Source organism: Hibiscus syriacus, unplaced genomic scaffold, assembly GCF_006381635.1.
Source record: "Hibiscus syriacus cultivar Baekdansim isolate YM2019G1 unplaced genomic scaffold, ASM638163v2 tig00002942_pilon, whole genome shotgun sequence".
NCBI classification, from domain to species: Eukaryota; Viridiplantae; Streptophyta; class Magnoliopsida; order Malvales; family Malvaceae; genus Hibiscus; species Hibiscus syriacus.
In genome coordinates, this window is record NW_024061958.1 from 16,890 (window position 1) to 37,308 (window position 20,419).

The 20,419-nt window shown below is 36.4% G+C and overlaps 3 protein-coding genes and 1 pseudogene across 5 annotated transcripts; 1 reads left to right on the forward strand and 3 right to left on the reverse strand.

Annotated features, from left to right (window-relative positions):
• Window positions 1-358: 358 nt before the first annotated feature.
• On the forward strand, window positions 359-2,768 carry LOC120166183. The gene is made up of 2 exons (XM_039175526.1): window positions 359-1,118; window positions 2,273-2,768. Exons 1-2 carry the CDS (start codon window positions 670-672, stop codon window positions 2,511-2,513), a joined length of 690 nt encoding a protein of 229 aa, XP_039031457.1. The 5' UTR covers window positions 359-669; the 3' UTR covers window positions 2,514-2,768.
• A 132-nt stretch (window positions 2,769-2,900) lies between these two features.
• On the reverse strand, window positions 2,901-5,868 carry LOC120166156 (serine/threonine-protein kinase BSK6-like). Its single transcript, XM_039175520.1, has 10 exons — window positions 5,728-5,868; window positions 5,428-5,648; window positions 5,218-5,353; window positions 4,962-5,095; window positions 4,758-4,863; window positions 4,580-4,665; window positions 4,157-4,345; window positions 3,840-4,001; window positions 3,455-3,568; window positions 2,901-3,249 (listed from the first exon to the last, which is right to left on the reverse strand). Exons 1-10 carry the CDS (start codon window positions 5,807-5,809, stop codon window positions 3,007-3,009), a joined length of 1,473 nt encoding a protein of 490 aa, XP_039031451.1. The 5' UTR covers window positions 5,810-5,868; the 3' UTR covers window positions 2,901-3,006.
• A 1,643-nt stretch (window positions 5,869-7,511) lies between these two features.
• On the reverse strand, window positions 7,512-10,855 carry LOC120166167 (annotated as a pseudogene).
• Window positions 10,856-14,614: 3,759 nt separating this feature from the next.
• Window positions 14,615-18,994, reverse strand: LOC120166135. Of its 3 annotated transcripts, none has more exons than XM_039175494.1 (4): window positions 18,864-18,994; window positions 18,682-18,746; window positions 15,096-17,652; window positions 14,615-15,005 (listed from the first exon to the last, which is right to left on the reverse strand). In XM_039175494.1, exons 3-4 carry the CDS (start codon window positions 17,577-17,579, stop codon window positions 14,703-14,705), a joined length of 2,787 nt encoding a protein of 928 aa, XP_039031425.1. In that variant the 5' UTR covers window positions 17,580-17,652; window positions 18,682-18,746; window positions 18,864-18,994; the 3' UTR covers window positions 14,615-14,702. The 3 variants fall into 3 exon arrangements, with proteins under 3 accessions (XP_039031425.1, XP_039031440.1, XP_039031433.1); XM_039175509.1 differs by having other exon boundaries at window positions 18,682-18,759; window positions 18,864-18,993; XM_039175502.1 differs by lacking the exon at window positions 18,864-18,994 and having other exon boundaries at window positions 18,682-18,830.
• Window positions 18,995-20,419: the final 1,425 nt, after the last annotated feature.

The following is a 20,419-nucleotide window of genomic DNA, read 5'->3' on the forward strand; positions in this document are numbered from 1 at the left end:
AGAGTTATGTTCCAATCTCGTTTTGGTCATTCGTCGTTAAAAATGTTAATATGATAACTTTACATTTTTTAAATGATGAAATGATATTATATTGTGGTGACTCAACACTATCATCGTTAATTTTTGACAGTGATTATCTTAAACGTAACTTTAGGTATGATTTTGAAAAAAGATAGTTTGATGACCCAGAAAAACTACAGAAATAATCGGGTGACTTAATCCTTAGTTTACCCAAGAAAATATAAGAAATCTCATCTCGTTTGTGTGTGCAAATACTGCACGTTTCAGTTTTTCTTCCCTTTTAAGCTTCTGCTTGTGCTTCGCACACCATCTCTCTCTCTCTCTTTGTTTTTTTTCTATGCGTTTTTCTTAAGTGAGAACTGAGAAGCCTGGCTCTGTAATTCTTTGCCATGTTTTCGCCTTGTGGTTCTTTGGGTCAGCCCTTATTTTCTTCCCTTTTGTAAGCTTTTCATAGTTGATGAAAACGTTAATGGAGGTGAAGGGTCACCCAATCCATTAGTAACTTCTTTAAATTCTCACATTTTTAGACCAACTTTGTTTAAAACCCTCTCAAAGCTCGGAACTCGGACGCCATTGGTGATCTTCAAAAGCTTGAAACTTTAAGCCTCTACTCAAAACTCCAAGTTTCGGCTTCTGTGTCTTTCCAAAATGTCATCACTAGAGCTGTCCCACATGGATTTAGAGCAAGGGACTCCCCGCTGGAACGGGAGTGATGTCAGCGCCGACGAGGCCAGCGTCTGCTTCTCCGACGCCGACGACGGTTCTTGCTACTCTCAGTTCTATTCCACCACAGGCGGTTCCTACGACGATTACAGCTTCGCTTGCGGTTCAGACGGCGAGATTGGTGATGTTTCCGGTTCTGGGAGGGTGTCGTCTGTCTCCGATTGTTCGGTGGAGATGCAGATTCAAAGCGGAGCTAATGAAATCAAAGTGCATTTGGCTAAAGCCGAGAAGAATTGTAGAATATGTCATCTGGGTCTAGAGAGTAACAGCCATGAATCCGGTGTTGCAATTGAATTGGGTTGTTCTTGCAAGGATGATCTTGCTACTGCTCATAAACACTGTGCTGAGGCTTGGTTTAAGATCAGAGGAAATAAGTAAGTACAATACAATCCCGATTTGACCTTTTCATGGATCATTGTTGAGATTTCTATGTATTTTAGGTGTTGGACTGTTAGTTTTACTGTTACAAGGTGAAAATAGAAACTTGCTTAATTGGAAAGAAAGTAGTAGGATGGATATTACGTTAGTAAAACAGGTTCAAAGTAAAGATAAAGACTTGTATTTGACTACTCCGACGATTCTTTGATGTTATTTGCTTTTTTATTAGGTTTAGGAATCTCTAGCTTTTGTTGTTTTCTCCTTTATGCTCTCTTTCCATGTAGGAAAGTGGTGGGATTTGACCCCTTTTGTTGATGCATTTTCTAATCTTTGGTGGAAGATCATTGTTTGGTCGTGCATCACTTTGGATGTTTTTAATTCGCAAAGACAGATTCTGGAGTTCTTGCTTGACATGATTTGGGGTATTGCTGATAATTTAGGTACCAAACCATTTGTGCAAGAAATTCCTTGATTCTAGACTTTTATCAGATTTTGCATCGTCGTCTCCTGTGCTTCGCGCATATCTTGTTCGGTGTCCTGTTTTGGTGAAACGCTTGTTGATACAATGACTACCGTGATCGCGGTGGGCCGAATGGTTTTTCGTGTTTGTTTAGCTACTGTACCGTCTAGGATTCTGGTTATGTGGTTGATTGCCCCCTCATTATTGACCTTTATAATTGATTAGATAGGATCTGAAATTTCTAACAACCGATTAGATTTACAGGTTTTGGATTAGAATTTACAAGGTATCCGTGTTATCCGCAACGTATTATCTGTAACATATGCAACCAAGTAATTTCTGATGTATTTTCATATGAAAAAGAGCCGACCTTTGGAATCGATGAAGAATGTCAGCTATGATATCCGAGTTAATGTGTGACTGTTGAAACCATGAATGATTTGTTATCCAGACAGAGGATCATGGTTTATATAAGTAGTAGCTTTAAGCATTTAGCTAGAATGGATGGTGTAATGATCGAATATCGAATTGTTAAATCTGTAGTGGTTCGTTGTTGGTTCAGTTTCAACATCGTTAGTCCATACTCTTACCTCTGATGGCATATTGGATCTTCCTTGTACTCGATTTTGTTTTTGTTTTCGAATTATAGTACCTCTCAATGCACTCATTCATTCTGCTTGATTCTTTTAGGACCTGTGAAATTTGTCATTCTATCGCACGCAATGTAATTTTAGCGAACGAGATAGAGTTGATGGAGCAACCAAACGAGACCAACAGCTCCACTGCTACAGCTGCAGTCTCGGGAGCAGCATCCTATTCAGACTCCCGAAGCTTTTGGCACAGCCATCGCTTCCTCAACTTCCTCCTTGCTTGCATGGTGTTTGCGTTTGTCATATCATGGCTCTTCCACTTCAGCGTGCCATCATCCTGAAACTTATATCTGTGCACGGTTGAACAACGTCGAGAAGAATGAAAAATAAAGAAACAGAATTTACTGTAAAGGGGCCTGGGAAACTTGTTGCTGTGATGATGGGGAAATGGAAATACGAATTATATACACCTCTCTTCTCTATACGTGTAGAAAGCTTGTTATACTGTGCACATTCATCTTAGCTACCGAAGCTTTTGATGTTCTTGGAAGAGCCCTTTAATGGTTATGCTCGGATTTGCACAACCGTTTTTGCTCGATTGTTGTTGTTCTACCAGATTCACGTTTATCCACGGTCGTGATTTCAGGAAAATATCATTCCAGCATTTATAATTATAATGGGAAATCTCAACAAAATCTCAAAAAAAAAAAGTGATAAATATTGAAGAATTCAGCAATGCAGCGAAAACCCAGAATAAACAAGAGCCAGAAGATAAACTATGGGGAGAAAAAAGGAAGATAAATATATGAAACAATATGAAAACCTATACAAATTTCAGCTTTTGGCCCTTTTGGCTTCCATGTTGGTGCCATCTCTGAGGGTTTCTTGGGCATCAGTTTCCATCCCTAGGCTAAACAGGCAAGCTGCTTGTAAATACAAAGCAGTTGGCCATTGCGGCGACACGACCTGCGCTTGCATCGCATCCCCCAGAGCCTGTTGTGGCTTATCATTCATCAAGTAAGACAAGCAGCGTCTGGCGTATACGGTCGGCGACACTATGATCCCGCCATCAATGAACTACATAAGATACACAGCAATCTTCAGGCTATATATCATGCTGTTTAAACCTTCAAACTATATCTTTCTTGTATGGCATTAGTACCCTAGTTGTTAAATGCAAAGACAATTACCGAGAAAAACCAAAGCCGATCGAAACCTTAATGTTTGGTCGCTACCGATAACCTTACAGAAAGTATATAGATTTGAAAAATGAGTAACTCACCTGTGTGTAACGGTCAATTGCGGTTGCAAAATCCTTGGCTCGAAAAGCGGTATCACCATGTTTCTTGGAGTTCAAGGTTTCCTGCATTTGGCTGGTCCACATTTGAAAAGAAAGCTGAAAGGAACAAGGGAATTTGAATGCAAATTACATGACAAATCATGTAACATCAACAGTGTAATAACAGAAGCACTCAAAACAATCAAAGCAGACAGTAAATGATCCTTTGCTTGCCGGTTGCCCTTTGAGCCATAACATATGGATTTCAACAAATAATTGGGGCGCTGGATTCAGAGTCTCTTGTTAAACAAGTTATGCTGAAAATGACAAAACGAACATCGTATCTCGAATCTCATAAAAATAGAATATCGACGACGGAGCAGCGAACCTCATTAGCTATTCCCTCATCGTCTTTGTATCCCATCTTCTCCAATATTTCATGTATAGCAGTCAGGTCAATCCTCATGCAAGCCTCTCCAAAAGGTGTCAACGACAAGGGCTGTTTCGAAGCAGTTCCATGCGGAACACCCATCAACACATATGATGGTACCTAGCAAAATTCCATCCGATGAGAAACTTAATTGTGCTTACAAAAGATGAATCTGTAATAATGAAGGCCATGGAGTTGGGACGGTACCAACTGCTCAAAATGATCAGTTAAAGAGTATGAACTTGGATATTCAATGAATCGGCAATTATATGTACCTCTGCTTCCTTCTGAACTGACATGAGAGATACGACGAGAGATTTCGCGTTCGGCCTCTCACGGGCTTCGTACTGCAAACAGCGAGTAGCTAACCGGACTAACTCTGTTCCGTCGTCGTTCGAGAAATGGCCTTCCAAAGCAGAATCCATCAACATGAGAAAATTCTTGCCGCGGATCAAATCAAGTGCCTATAAACAGAACAGGCAGACTTCAATACCATACGGATTAATTCAATGTGGTCACACCAACATCACATCTTCATTTCGGAACTTTTAGACCAACAACAAGGTTTACCAATGATCACTAAATTACACCAGCATGCAGTTATTGCAGTTCACAATTCCAAGCTTTCTCTAGCAGTACCATAAAGATCCTAATAGCAAAAAAAATTAAGGATATTACTATGATAAAAGAGAATTTACATGGCTGGGAGGAATATGTTTGCCACTCATAAGATCTAGCAGCAAGGTTCCGAAGCTATACACGACACTTTCCGGCGTCACTCGACCTGCCGGAGAAGCACAACGTCCAGACTTTGAGATTCGAAGTAATACAATTCTTAAATGTGAAGAATAAATGAATCATTTGAACACATTTAACCTGTTCTAAGGTATTCAGGAGGTGTAAAAGCCAAGTTTGTACTATAACTCTTCCCATCTCTGCTGTTCTTCATGAGCCCAAAACAAGACAACCTGGGATTACCATCCTTTTCACCAGAAGAAGAAAAAGAAGCCAATTCAGAAACCATGATCAAAGGGTCATTTGATTTCACAACCAAAATCTTCATGAACTTGATAAAATTACATCATCAAACAGAATCCTATAAGCATTGAGATCATGGTACAAAGCTCTCCCTTTACAGCTACAGTACTCCAGCGCTTGAGCCAAATAGAGTGCCACCCTCAACCTCATTGCCCATTTCATTGGCCGATTTTCCCCTGACAAAATTAAACCAAGCTTCACTTTGAGTCTAATGGAAAAAATATGCGTAAACTATGTTTGGTACTTCAACAATTTCTTTCACCCAATGTAGTTTACACAAAAAAGACTACTGACTTACAGTGAAAAAGATGCTTAGCCAACGTTTCATTGGGCATAAACTCGGCGACCAACAATCTGTCATCGCCCTCACAGCAACAACCGATAAGATTCGCCAACCGCTCACTCCTTAAACTCCCAACAGCTTTGGCTTGCTCCTAAAAGACGTGCAATTTTCAAAAAAGTAATCTTTACTCGGTAAAATGATCAAATAGTTAGAGATAAAACGGACGAGGAATTGGCGAGAATCGGGCCAGGCGAACTTGTTGAACCGTTTAACGGCAACCTGACGGTCATCGTCGAGCTTCCCTTTGTAAACAACGTTCGGAGCTTTTTCACCGTGTTCCGACACTATGTTGTCGGAAGAAAAGCCGGACGTAGCAGCTTTGAGTTGCTCCAAGCTAAACTCGGTGAAACTCGGCCATGTGTTCTTCTCACCTTTGCCACCATTCTCTGCATTTAATTACAGTTTTTACACTGAAAAAAAAAGAAATCTTTTAAAACAAAGAGCCAAAGACAGAAAATATAGTACCGAGATCGGATGATTCGAGGACGGAAGCTTTAAGGTGAGAGTGAAACCAACAGATGGAGAATTTAGAACAACGAGCTCCCATTTTCTCTTCTTCTTCTTTCTTTAAAGCCAAACGACCAAAATTCAAAACTTTGTCTTCTAATGGATAATATCAAAATTCAAAACTTTGGACAAGATCATAGTTTGGTTTGGTCATAAGAAAAACACTGACGAGGGAAAGAAGATTTATGAGTTAGTTTGGTCTTGGATTTGGTAAAGTTGCATTAAGAAATTGACCCATTCACCATTTTTGGGGTTTAAATAATTGAAGGAAAAAAATGCAGTTTGGGTTCAAATCCGATGCTTGATTTGTTAAAAAAAAGTGATATATTTATGCATTTTTATTCTACAAGTTTTTAAAGTATCACGTCTTGCATGACGAATCCACCATGGAAACACGTAGAATGTGCATGATCATCTGGAAATGATTGTTACTATTTAAGAAAATTTGAAAATTATAAAACTCCATTGATGACACTGTAGGAAATGGTGGAAAAAAAATCATGCGATCATTGACAATGAAGCCAAGTTGTCGTCTAATTTAATTTGACTCATCAAACCTCATGCGTTTTTTCAAAAAAAATTCCTTCTTTTTCTCAGGAAGGAATTTCAATAAAGTCGGAGAAACCATAATCAAAGGAAAAAAGGTGGATAGCTTTTTCTTTTAAAGATATTATATTACAGGGTCTATAATTACCTTCCAAATATATTGAAATTAAAACAAAACATTCATCCCCAACGGCGGAGGGATAAATATAAGAACAAAAGAATCGAAGGGTCTAATGTCTGACAGGTGGTGACATAATTAGGCCACTCCCCACTTAGGGTTCAAGAGGACCCCTTTAAGCTTTTTACAGGGCAAAAGGAGAAAGTGGTCGTTATTCAGACATGCAACCAACAATGATGGGAAAAAGTTGCAATCTTTCTTTCTCTCTCTCATGGCCTCCTGCAGGACAAAATCACTGCAATAATGATCTCTCAATTTATTTTCTCAAATAGAGCGATTTATAATATAATAAAAGACACATGGAGTATTTGACGTCTTGCGTAGAGGAGAATGACAGAAGACACCGGATCTTCATGAAGACAAAGTGCTCAGTGCGTCTTCTATGGGTAGTGTTTATTTCACCATGTTTCAGAAAATAATTCTGAAGACTATTGAATCACACATGCCATTGTTGTTGTTCTCCATACTCTTTCGCTTTATTGACCAAACTTTCAAAGCTTAAATTGCGCCCATGCATTGCTTTTTCTGGTCAGTCATCGCCACAGATAGTGGCTTGGCTACAAGTATCACGCCCAACAAGTATGGGGCCTCTTTGCTGTCAAGTTGTCGACTCAAGCACACCCCAACATGGGCAATCAACACACAGCCCCATAACTTTAGTATGGATAAGCTACAAATACAAAGCAATTCTCTGTTTTTATATTATACTGAGGATTCAAGTTCTGTATTTTAATCCATGATTCTCTAGGAAAAAAGAATACCTTTCCCGGCACATTATCGTGCCTTCCGAACGTATAAAAACAACTCGGACTTGGGGCCATTTTTAGTTGCAGGGTTAGAGTTTTTAAAGCCAGGCTACCCCATATGCAAACCTTTCTTAAAATGAAACACAAGGTTTTCTAAGTCAAAGTTGAAAGTCCTTTTCTCGACGGCCTTGTATTTCACTGATTGAGTAAAGATAAGTACTCCAGCAGCAATAGGAAGTTGAAAATTTCCATGATTAGGACTGCACAATTTTCAAGTGCACTAAGGTTCAGTTTTCTTGAGAATACAAATCAAATTTACCAGCCCAATTACAGTGATAGCAGTACTTTTCCATCATCTATGCACCATTCATTGCAGTAACATGGATTCCATTGGAATCCTCCTGAATCTTTCCATTCACTTGAGTTCTTGGCCTCTAAATAAATTAGAAGAAGATACATAAATACCAATCTATATTCGATATCGAGATGAAGGAACTCAAAGAATTAACAAATAAAATCACTGTACCAAATCTGCAGGGTCAACAGAATTCCCATTCAAGAGCTTGTGATTCTCTTCTTTGGTTTTACTATCCTTGTCTTTGGTACTCAAGGGTAGCAACATATGTAGATTTCCGCTGCTTCTGTCGGGCAAATCTGCAGTAATATCTCGGGGTTAGAAGATTCAGCTCCAATCGCCGACGAATAATTAGACAAAAGTTTGATAAGATCAGAATATTCAAACCTGGCAGTTTCTTGTCTATGAAGAATACCACTAAATTAACAGTATACCTGCAGAAAAAAAATCTTACCATTGTCAAACTAAATCGAAGAAAATATAAAATTGTAAAGTGAAATTTCAAGAGTCTACTCCGTACCATGCAAAAACTACGTCAACCGTGTAATGTTTGCGAGACGCCACAATCAAGAGGCTTTGAACAGTAGCTACTAACCAAGCAAAGTGCTTTATACAACTGCCATTAGACAAACAATACCATCAGAAATCTATCAATTAGTTGCTCACATGTATATCAATGTAGCAAGCAAGAATGCATGGCCTATTACCAGATCTGAACATTTTGCGTTTGAGAATCAGAAATGTTATGAGAATGGCACTCGATAACTTTTTCGTGCTCCCAACAATTATATATCGTTTTATTCATTATTTTGTTCGGGTCTAAAAGCTAGAAACAAGTAAAAAGAGTAATCCTTCTTCTACCTTTTCGTGCCGTATTTCTGATATGTGAGCACAAAGACCAGGGTGAAGATCATGTGTGACGAAAAAATCAAGTCACCACAGCCATATATTACACCACGAGGAACTGCAAATTCGTCGAGCCAATGAGCCAATATATTCATGATAAAATCACATCTATAGCCGCGAAAGCAATAAATTGAAATTTTCAACAAAACAAAAGAATGCATACAATTAATTAAGAGGACTTCTAAAGCACTATGTGGTTTAGGCAGCCTGGCAAGCTTTGAACCCTGCCAAAGAAGAACTATTTAGCAAACGATATTAAAAATTCAAAATGTAAACATAAAGTCAAGGGCAAGTTCACATATACTATACCTCTCGGAAATGATAGTTCGGTCCCGGAAGCTGAGTAGAATAGAATGTGATAATTCAGAGAGTCTGAGAGGCCTGCAGCAAAAACGAAACAAATGTGAGTAAAATATGAGGAAATGCTTAAAATTGCAGAACTCATCAACATTCACCATTCGACATGAGCAATGAGTTCAGTTTCATTAGACAAATTACTGATGAAAATGGTAATCCTAGAACTTGGGTGCACATGTATACTCGAAACAAATATAAACTAAGCGTCGGTACGCACAACTAAAAATGCTAGCACCCTGCACCAGACAAGAACTGTGTAGATCTTTTTGCTCTTGAAGGTGAAAGGATGGAAAGTCCACTGCAAATAGCAATTACTATGTTAGAAGTGGAGAAAAAAAAAGTTGCCAATAGAACTGAAAAGGTGAGAACTAAGTAAAACAAGTAAAGAAAAAGGACAGTATCAGAATAACTTTACCAATACAAATGATAGGAAGACAAAGGTGAACACAGTCTCACTGATGTAGCCTCTATCTTGCCCAAGCTCCTAAATTCAAAAGCAAATTAACAATAAGAATGCATTTCATCTAGGGGTGCTTACTAAGTGCTTGGCTCGTCTCGAAAACTATTCGCTCTTACTCGATAAAATTTTCAGCGACTCATGCTTGTTAAAAAGTTTCGTTGCTCGTTAATATTATATAGAGCTTAATATAAACATGAATTAATAAATTTAAAAAAATGATTAAAATAGTGTGTGAAGTAATTCCAAAGTTTAAACTCCAAAGTAACAATCCACAAATACACCAAACTAACATATTACAACTAAAGTAACAATCCAAAAATACATCAAACTAATATATTACAATCATTCTTAAAAAAAGTTTAACAATAAATAATCAAATCTAAAAATAAGGCAAATAACATCCTAAAAAATTATAAAAAATTTATGAGCTGCTTGCGAACTTATCGACTCGAATTGGATCTTGCTCGACTCAACTCGTTAAGGTCTCGAGTCAAGTTCGAGCTTATCATTTCTAATTTCACCTATTGATGGACACATAATAGAGATCAGGAGCAAACCAAAAAAAGGAAGGAAAGAATGTTGTTCTTACTGGAAGAATATAGAACCCAAGATCCTGAAGTGTTGGCCCTGCCCTGTGCAAGTAATGAACTCCTCGGGCAGCTAGACCATGAATGTACTGCAGAGATGAAACAATGCAGGTTCCAGACCCAGAATCAAGCTAATTACAAAATGACCATAAATTAAGCTTTCATTAATTTTGGAAAATAAGAACACTAGACAAGTTTTAGATGATCTATAAATCCTTTTTTTTAAGCAATGATAAGAAGTATACGGTAAAGCTTAATCTGTCAACTATGAAATCCATTTAAAGCAACATTATCTGTATGAACCATCTCCCAAAGTTGTAAAGTAAAAGAAGCTAAAATAAATATAGTTCACCATATCCTAACACTTTTTTAATCAAACTAAGCATCTCTCTCTCCTTTTTGAAAAAATGTTAGCTTTTCCACTACCTATCATTACTTAAAATGCTAAAATTTTCTCTCGTGGGGGAAAAAATAAAGTTTTGAAATCGTTCTAACGAAATATCTAGTGAAAATAGAAAAGGGTTTAATTTGAACAGAATGAAACCTGAAAGATGAGACCAGCAAGTAGGTATGTCCAGTTATCTAGAAGAAGATTGATCTCTGTAGTTGTTTCTGAACAAAATCTCTTCCATAACTACATTAAGGGGGGAAAATTATACTAACAGACACAGACAAGAGATTCAAATAAGAAAGAAAGAAAAAAAACCTTTGAAGCTTCGCCACCAATGTAAAGCGTCATCTTGTTATTGTTGTGTAACAAGTTCCATAGCACTTCAAAGCCCAGGAATCAAGGTGAACATCATCAAAACTGAAAAAAAACAACTCAATGTTTTGAAAAATTCTCCCTTTGACCAAATCCTTATCAAGTTAACCGCCGCCAAAAAAAACTTTTCTTTAAATCCACCACAAGTGGAAAATCGGTACCTCTTCAAGCGATCATCGAAGACAAGGCGATCAAGATCAATTAAAAAATGAGGGTAAAAAAGGGTTATATTAAGGCTTCGATATAAATTAAGGGAACTTCAACTTCCTCTCCACTGAACTTTTCCTCGTATGAAAAGACGCGACGGCAGTTGAACACGGTGACGACTATGAGGTAGGCTGAGTAACGAAATCGAGAAAATTGGAAAATCGATATAAACTGAGTAAAATGGTTTGGTTCGGTTTGGTTTAGCTTTAAACGGTTCGGTTTTCGATTCGATTTAAAGGTTTCATTTTTTTGATTCGGTTCGGTTCAGGTTTTTCATATGGAACTCATTTGTTCCATATTGAACCGAATAAGCAATTTTTGTAAAAAAAATTATAGTTTCAAGTGATTTTTATATTGAAAAACCGAATCGAACCGAGCCGAAAAACCCGAACCGTTAAAAAAATCGAACCGAACCGATAAAATCGGTTTCGGTTTTTTCGGTTTTTTAACTATTCAGTTTCGATTTCGGTTTAAATATTGAAAAACCATTTATTTCGGTTCGATTCAATTTTTGATAAAAAACCGAACCGAACCGAATACACCCCTACTATGAGGCATTTTATTAAAATGTATAAATTATAAATTTAATATTTAAACTATCAATTTTGATTTATTTTAATATTTAAATTTTTGATTTTTTAAAACCATACATAACGTTTATTTTTCTTCATTTTGGTACCCACCGTTGGATATAGTTCCGGTGGACGAACAATCAATCTGAATGGTGGACAACGAGAGAATGACGAGTTGAATAATATAGTACAGTTTTAGATCTATCGGACGATTAACGACGGAGATCAAAGGATGAAGAAATATAAGAGTTCATCATCAATTTAAGGATATTTGAGGCATTTCAAGTGAAATAAAAGTCGAAATCACATTCAAGGATCGGCCGATGATTCCACCTTGGAACGAGCAAGCTATCTTCTTACGGTGTGTCAATGGGCTAACCCTTTTCATCGTTGCTTTGATATGCTATCAGACTGGAATTGGGTGTAGTTGTACACAAGAGGGTAGGGGCCTCTCTCCCTAATGAAAGACAAAGCAGCCTACGTGGGCGAGGGTGGAAGGGAACCTCTGTTGGAGGATGACTTTATCGCTTATAGGAAAGGTGAAAATGCAACAAGTCTATTGGTCGATGGTTGCGATAGCCAACAATTGTAGATGTGGAAACCGATGAGTCTGTTCGTTAAATTTTTAACGACGGACTACGAAAATGAAACAAAAACTAAATATTAAATATGATTTCGAAAAAAAATAAAAGTTTAAATACTAAAATGAATCAAAATAAAAAATTTAAGTACTAAACATATAATTTACCCTACAAAATTCACCCCAAATTAAAAAGACAATGTAATCCTCCAAACCTCAAATATTAATCTCTGAACCCTTGAACTTAAATCAAATTTCTAAATTTTAATAAAATATATAACATTCAAATATATAAGATTATTGTTATTATCTTTTTGAGGTCTTAGATTCAAATAATACATATATTAGAGATAAAAATGTTTATTATCAAACTAATTGAGAGGTGTTACATTTTATTCACTTCAATTTTAGAAAAATATATATAAGATTATAAAATTTATTAAAATTTATTAAAATTTAATATAATTTATGTATCAATTTCTGTAAATAATATTATCAATTTTAAATATTTTAAACAGAATATAATTTACAAAAAAAATCATTTTATGAGTGGAATAATCACAAGCGTTTTGGCCTTCAATAGTTCTTAAGCAACCCGAACTTTTGGAATCCCTCCTCTTAAAATTTGAATTAAAATAATAGAAGTGATTAAGGAGACACTAATTATTAAAAAGGTGATTAACGATGATTGGAGGAGACAATTCCACGTGGGAGATGCCACGTCGGATCTAGCCACGATGCAGAACCTTTGGCCAACAGGAGATGACGTTTGTTGTGTGCACCCAGCGGCAAACGGCATTCGTGGTTATGATTTTGTAATGGAAAGTTGGGAGATTGTGTGGATGAACTATGAATTTCCTATTATATAAAATAAAATAAAATTTAAAATTTTTATTAATAAAGTAGAAGAAATAATTTAGAATAAAGAATCCGAATATTGACATAATAATAAACTTGATTTTGGTTGAGGCCTATAAGTACGCAGTTTCCTGAAGATTGATTTTCGGTCACTCTTTGGTGCTCGAGATGTCTTGGTCGTCTATCTCCAGGATACAACAAAGATATGATCAGCGCACAATAACATAACTTGCGAGATCACGAACTTTATCTTATTAGAAAATATTACCGAAAACATAGTAGAAAGGAAAAAGTTTTGAGTTGTGTTTAACCTAGTAGGTTAACACTGTATTTATAGCATTTTACATTGGAGACAAATTCAAAACAATATATTCGGGCTATTAATTAGTAACTGAATAAAATAAGAAATAATCAATTAACACTGCCTTAAATATATTTCGACTTTAATTAGCATCGGAATAAAATCGGAAATAATTAATTATCATCGTATTATATCTAATATATTTATGAATTACAAGTCATACTATATTAATATTCTAATTAAAAGAAAATCTCATAATATCCTTTTTATTAATTTAGAATTTTCAAAAAGATAATACTACATTTAAAGAAATGTACACCCCTAACCCTAATAAGTTTAGCAAATTTGGATTTGCATGCCATGCCTCTATGTGCAAGACACAATTTCAACTTAAATAATTTAGTAAGTAAAAAGTGGGTTTGTGTATATAAACCATTTTCTTGTTTGATACCCGATGATGTGGGATATAAATTTTCTTATTTTCCTTGCACAACACAATTCACATTAGGGATGTACAGAGACTTGAACTCGACGGGTTCCGACCCGACTCGAAAATTTCAGAGTCAGGTCGTTTTTTTAAAAGTGTGATGTTCGGGTCGGGTCGATTTCGGGTTTATGGTGAAAAATACCCGACTTGACCCGACCCGAAAAATATATAATTTTACCTTATATATTTAGGAATAATTACAATAATACCCCTCAATATATAAATTTTTTCAATTAAGTCTGTTTTTATTGAATAAAAATAATATTTTTTATTATTTCAGATCGAGTCGGGTCGGGTTTCTAAGTTATATATCAGGTCGGGTGAACTCTTGTTTTGGTCGGGTCGGGTCTTGGGTGGAGGTTCCCTTGTTCTCGGGTCGGGTCGGGTGGACCAAAAACCTGACCCAACCCGACCCATGCTCATCCCTAATTCACATGTACCCCACTTTGAGCATACATTTCTCATTCACCACTCAACCGTTTTAAGCATATGAGATACCGTTGTAAAGATATCACGTAGTCGAATATGAATCAGTAAATTCATTATTCGATTCTCTATTTTTACACTTAGAAAATATGCTACAAAGTTTCCAATTTATCACATTTTTTCCAACATTTCCACGAGATAAAACTGAAAATTTTCTGGTACATGTTAAAGGGGATTTCGGGTACGTTACATGACGGGAATTCGTCCTGCCGACGAAAGGTAACAATTGGGGAGCACGGTTCGTAACGAACGAGTTTGAAAGGATTAATGGTCAATGGTACATATGCGTAGAGGACGATATTCCACATCATTCGACTTTCATACTTATTCCTTTGTTGCTCGATCATAGGCATATTACTATAAAGTTTGTGCTGACATATAGGACTATGCTGTTCTCGGCTTTAAAAAGGAGAGACCCACTTGATTAAAACAGTCGATGGTAAATATATTGAATTACCATTATTATTTCTTTTCTACAAGTGGTCTATTTGGTAACATGCGACTCCTACAAAATCATGATGATTAACCATGTCGAAACTATTGACTATACCCTCCCAACGGGGGAATGCGGTGGGTTCGGAGCATATTTTGCAGGCAAGGTTCCCAGGGGAATGGTTGGATTGTTGTCTATCCCAAAGCCGCCATCCAACATTTTCTCCTTTATAACTTCCCCTTCGAGCAGGTTACCGAATTCTGGCAGATCAGAGGATTGTTTCCGACAACTTATAACTGTCACGGAGATAAAGAATGCTTGCAGTTCAGTGATTGACGAACTGAACTCGATTGCATAGATTCCTTTTCTATGTGGAACCAAGCCGAAGATAGGCATGTTCTTATGTGCTTTTCCCTACATGAAGTACAAAACAGAACTTAGATGTCTGGATGACATTATAACACAGTGGAGAAGCAATAGGTAATACAATAGAAGAGAGGATACCTGTGGATAAAGTTCAAGACGGTCCGGGAATGCTTGATGCGTCCTTGAATTCTTACAGCATCTCTTGTTCTGGTTGGAGAAAACATGTAGTTTGCAACCAATGTCCCAACCTCCACAGTCGCATGATCCACCAAATCTCCATCGATCAATCAATGGGGAAGGCATTCCTTTGTTTGGCAAGCCGTGGACTCCGCCAGGAAGTATGACAGTAGTACTACTGAAGCTTGAACTTTCCATAAAGTTGCAGCTGCATCCATCCGTAGCCAAAGATTCTGTAGAACCAGTCTTCTCTACATCTTTATCAGCCTGCTGTAAATTGCTTTCACCAGGTATTTTGATGACAACGGCAGCAAGTTCGGTACCTGGTATAAACTTCGCCAATGCTTGATCTGCCTGTCTTTGCCCCACACAGAACAAAACAGACTCTCTTACCAGATCATTGCAAGAGTTCTCTGCAGAAACATCTGAAATATGAGAGTAGGAAATCTTCATTTGTCCAATGATATTATAGATGTAACCACAATTTTTCCCCTTGTTTCCTTTACTTATCCAGCTACCACTCTTCTTAATTTCTCTAACTGAAGAGAATACATAATTCTGATCCGATCCCACCTTGCCGGATGATGCTGAACTTTTCACGGTAGTTGCAAGCATGTTGCTGCCATTGGTGACAACAAATCTGAACAGTGGGAGTCCGTCCTTCATTGCAACCTCTAGAAGAGCTTTAATCTTTGATGGTCCCAACTTTTCTTCCTGAAAGGATTCATTTGTATTAAGTGGACGTTGAGTAGAGGAGATCAAGCTTCCTTTTGATGGCTGAACAGTGTCAGTGGATCGGAAGGAATTTAAGCCCTTGGACTTCAGTAGCGGATCCAGCACCCTTCTAAAGGGGCTGGATCTAGTTCTATGATGGCCATTCAGCTTCTCTATGCTACCATCATGCAGAAAACCAGAAAATTCAGGCCGTACTGGACCGGACCTCATGGAAACAAAATCGGAGCTCAATTGTGGGACTGCAGAACTTTCCTTAAAACTGAAACTTCTACTAATACGACGCAAGCTGAAACTAAAACGGCGATTTCGTGAACTAGTTCTGCTTCTTTCGGTTGCCAGCTCAGCCATTTCTTCCTCCAGTTTCCTCGAAGTTTCAAAATCAGCCTCTTGAGACTTGGTCTTGTTATCTGCTGAATACTTGCGTTGGGACCTTATATTTTCTATGTTATCCGAGAGCAGAGACCCACTAGATGAATTAGACGAAGGCTCCAGACCCCATGCGATCATGTCAGTTTCAGGATTCATCTCAACTCCAGAAGGAAATGTACAAGAATGGGGAACTTCAGAATATAATTCCCGAAAATGATCCTTCTGAAGCAGGTCACAGGAAGAGCTATTCCATTTTGCTTCATTCAAAGCCCTATCTCGGGGTTCTTCAAAAAGGTTGTTCTGGACAGAACTTGGAAGAACAATGTTCTTGTGCTCACCAGGAGGACATTCATGATTAAGATCAAGTTCCGATTCCTGGGTCTCTTTGTTCTTAGGTTTGTGGCTTTCAGCACCGAGCATTTTTTTGGAACCCATTGAAACTGCATGGTTTCTTGATTTGGATGAAGAAGCCTCCACATCTGAAGTACCTTTATCATCTAAATCCTTCTTATTTACTTTCTTTTCCCTCCTTTTCTCTACTCTGTTTCTTGATCCATCATCACAAACACGTGCAGTTTCCTTTGGCTGAGGCGAGACTCCATGATTTCTCATGTTTGATGGCATATTTCTCATTTCCGAAGTGATTTTCTGATCTGATTCGTTTCTCTTCCCCTTCTCAATAATTGCATCTGAATTAATTTTGTCAAAGGATTTATACATCTTGGATGTCTTCTTTTGCTGATCCAAGGTGCTCTTGGAAGCAGTTTCAATATCTTGGTATTGTCTAACCTTTGGAATAGATGGTTTTGAACCTCGAGGAATGCCGTCCTTTTGAGATGGGGTAAGACTCGAACAGTGTTGCTTACCTTTATTGGCAGAGGCAACCTTGGGTACAACATTTGAGAAGGCAGACAACTTGGTATTTGTTTTCGATGATGAAATGGCAATTGTGGATGATTCATCATTGCCAGACCTTGTTGGTATATGCTTTCGGTGGTGCTTCCATTTTTCTAGACGTGTCCAATCCAGAACTCCGACATTCAATGCCTTCTCTTGAAGGTTATCTGAACTGTCTACACGCTGTAGGTAACCCGGCAAGTTTGACATGTACCTAACAAGCTCATCTTCTTTTGTTGACCTGCTCTTGAGAGGAGGTTTTGATTCAACCAAGGCACTTCGAATCCGATTGTTCCCTATTTCACCTGGCAGAACACCATACGGAAAAGTAATACCATTTTTCACATTGGACTTGCCTGCATGTGGCAAGTGAGCTTTCTCCTTCCCTGTCTGCGAACTTTGCTGTATATTTGAACTCCTCCCCGACTTTGAACCAAATCCCATGTCCTCTAATTATTCATTAGCTTTTCTTCTATCAAGTATCAATGAATTATTTTGCGTTACCAACCCATCTTATCTGCAAAATTGCCAAGTTTTCTCACATGATCTGTTCATCAATTTGATTGAATTTATGGCTGAATATGTGTGTATATCACATGCATTGAATTGTTGCTATTTTTAAAAGCCATTATCAAAACATGCCAACTTTCCTTTCCTACTCGTCTTTAGACATTTTTAGGGCCATGAACAAAAACTAAAAAATGTCTTTATAAAATGAAATTAATTTAATCATAAAAAATGATTAAATTTTGTGAAAATATATTATTTTATTAAGGAAACACCTTAAATACAACCAAAAGAGAATAAATATAAAAAAGTTGCATTGTATTGTATGATACATAGCTTGATTTTGAATAATAATAAATAAAAAGAATTGTATATTATTTTATTGTTAGATTGAGATTGAAGAAAACTAAGAATTAAAGAATATTTGATAAATTGAAGAGTAAGATTTGAAAAAAGAGAAAAATGATTAGGTTTAATTCAAAATTGAATGAATAAGTAAGAGAAATGAAGAAAAAGAGTCAACAACTAAATATTTTATGAAATTATAAAAATTAGGGCCTCAATTATGATATAAGAATAATTAAATTTAATTGAAAATTAAATGAATTAACAAGAGAAATAAAAAAAATGAAAAACTAAATTTTAATTAGAAAAATTAGAAATCCTAATTATAAATGTCACAACGATATTACAATCACATCCATAATATAAAATCATAAATCACATCGTAACGCAGAAATGCATTCTCAAGTTAGTACTATGCTTTTAAGCACTTGAGAAATTAACGGAAAATGGAACAGAGAAGAAAAAAGAGAGTCCGCATTCTAGCATCGTTTACAAAATTCGATTGAAGCAAGATGAATAGAACAAAAGAACTTGAAACTAAAACATTTCTTTACTTTTCTGAATTTCCTTCTTGTTTCCCGGCAACCAAACACAACACTAATTAACGAGCACGAAAGAAAACGAAAATGCAAATAGAAATTAATCAAAGAAAAATAGTGTGTTTGTGTGTGTGAGAGAGAGAATCATTCATTACCAGGTAGAAACGAAACCAATGCAAGGTTGAAGAAAGCGAAGTAAGTCTTGAAAAGCTCGCCGTCTCTAAGGAAGATACCTATTACAGAAATAAAAGTAAGTCGGCGAAAATCCCGAACACCTAAAAGAAAGAAAAAACTGAAACGTAGAATACAAGCAAAGCAAAGAATTAAAAAGAATTACCTCAAATTGACAACAAGGAACGAATGATATATATATCTGAACCAAATGCAATCACCAAATCTGTTTCTTCTCCAAGAAAGTATCAACTTTGTTTAAAAATAATAATCCAAAAAGAAGAAGAAGAAGAAGAAGAAGCAATCGAGTGGCGGACAAACAGAACGCGGCTGAGCCAAGCTTTGTTTGGGAGCGAAGCGAGTGAGAGTGAGAAGGTTGAAGTTGACGTTTTATAGTTTTAGATCGGACGGTTAAAAAAACGAGCGGTGGATTAGGCTATAATTGTGGGCCCGCCTTTTGTGACTTTGAAGACCATTTCCCCACCCGTGGGTAGAATGTGGGACCCACGCGCCGCACCGCTTCTTCGTCTCCGACCCGGTCCCATACCTTCTCTCTTAATTAATATTGGCTTAGCACGTTTTCATTATTATTAACAATGGGAGAACGAGTCTAACGAAAATTATAAAATTATTTTAATATGAAAATGTAATCTTGATGGTAATTGACTTAAGGACGGTTTGTTTGGCTCTGAATGGAATCATTCAGCGCTGAATGTTAAAATAATTATTCAGCATTCAGCGTGTTTGTTTCTCACCTCTGAATGATTCAGTGATGACTGATTCAGTAAAACAATGTTGAAAGATTTAGCATCAAAGTACATTTTGAATCATTCAGAACTATTATCAAACAACATGTCACATTCAGAGTTAATTCATACAGAACCTCTAAATCATTTAGTATTTGAATCATTTAACGTTTAATCATTTGAAATAAACAAACCGCCCTTAGAGGTCCCTTATTATCCAAATGCACCCTAAGCCTAAGGCAATTGGATAAAGTAGGTTATGACTTTAATTTTTGCCTTTTCCGCCTTCCCCTAAAGTTTATATATTCTTTTAGGTTTAATAACTTATAGTATTTAATTTTTTGTTTTAATTTAAAAACTCTCGAATAGAACACGAACCAACTTACCTCAGTCGTTAAAAGAATCGTTGTTATTTCTAAATGTCACGAGTTCGAACCCCAACGAATGCAGCAAGATGATTGAGCATTGATTGTGAAATGATTGAGAATATTTAAGACAAATATTACTTTGTAATCACCTTAGTTTAATAAAAAAATCTAAAATCTTAATAATTAATCAAATTTTATGATATTAATCGATTACAAAAATAATTATTATTATCTGATTAATTATTAAATTATTACATTAATATCACATATCAATATTTAAAAAATATTATATTTAAATCTCAATTAAAAACAATTATTTGAAAATAATCATCAAATTCAAATAAAAATGGTATATTGTATAACAATCTAATTTTTATCATTACTTTTCCTTAAATCGCGTACGAATCAAGTTGTCTTTGTAATTAAGAAGATTATCATTATTTTTAGAGGTTCCAGATTCGAGTATCAACGATTGTAAAATATTTGAACGTTTATTGTCAAATAGTTAAGACTCTTTAAAATATATATTACCACTCGTAATAATTATAGATTAATAAAAAAAGAGCTTTCTTAGATGAATAGTTGAGCACGTATATTACCAATAAAAA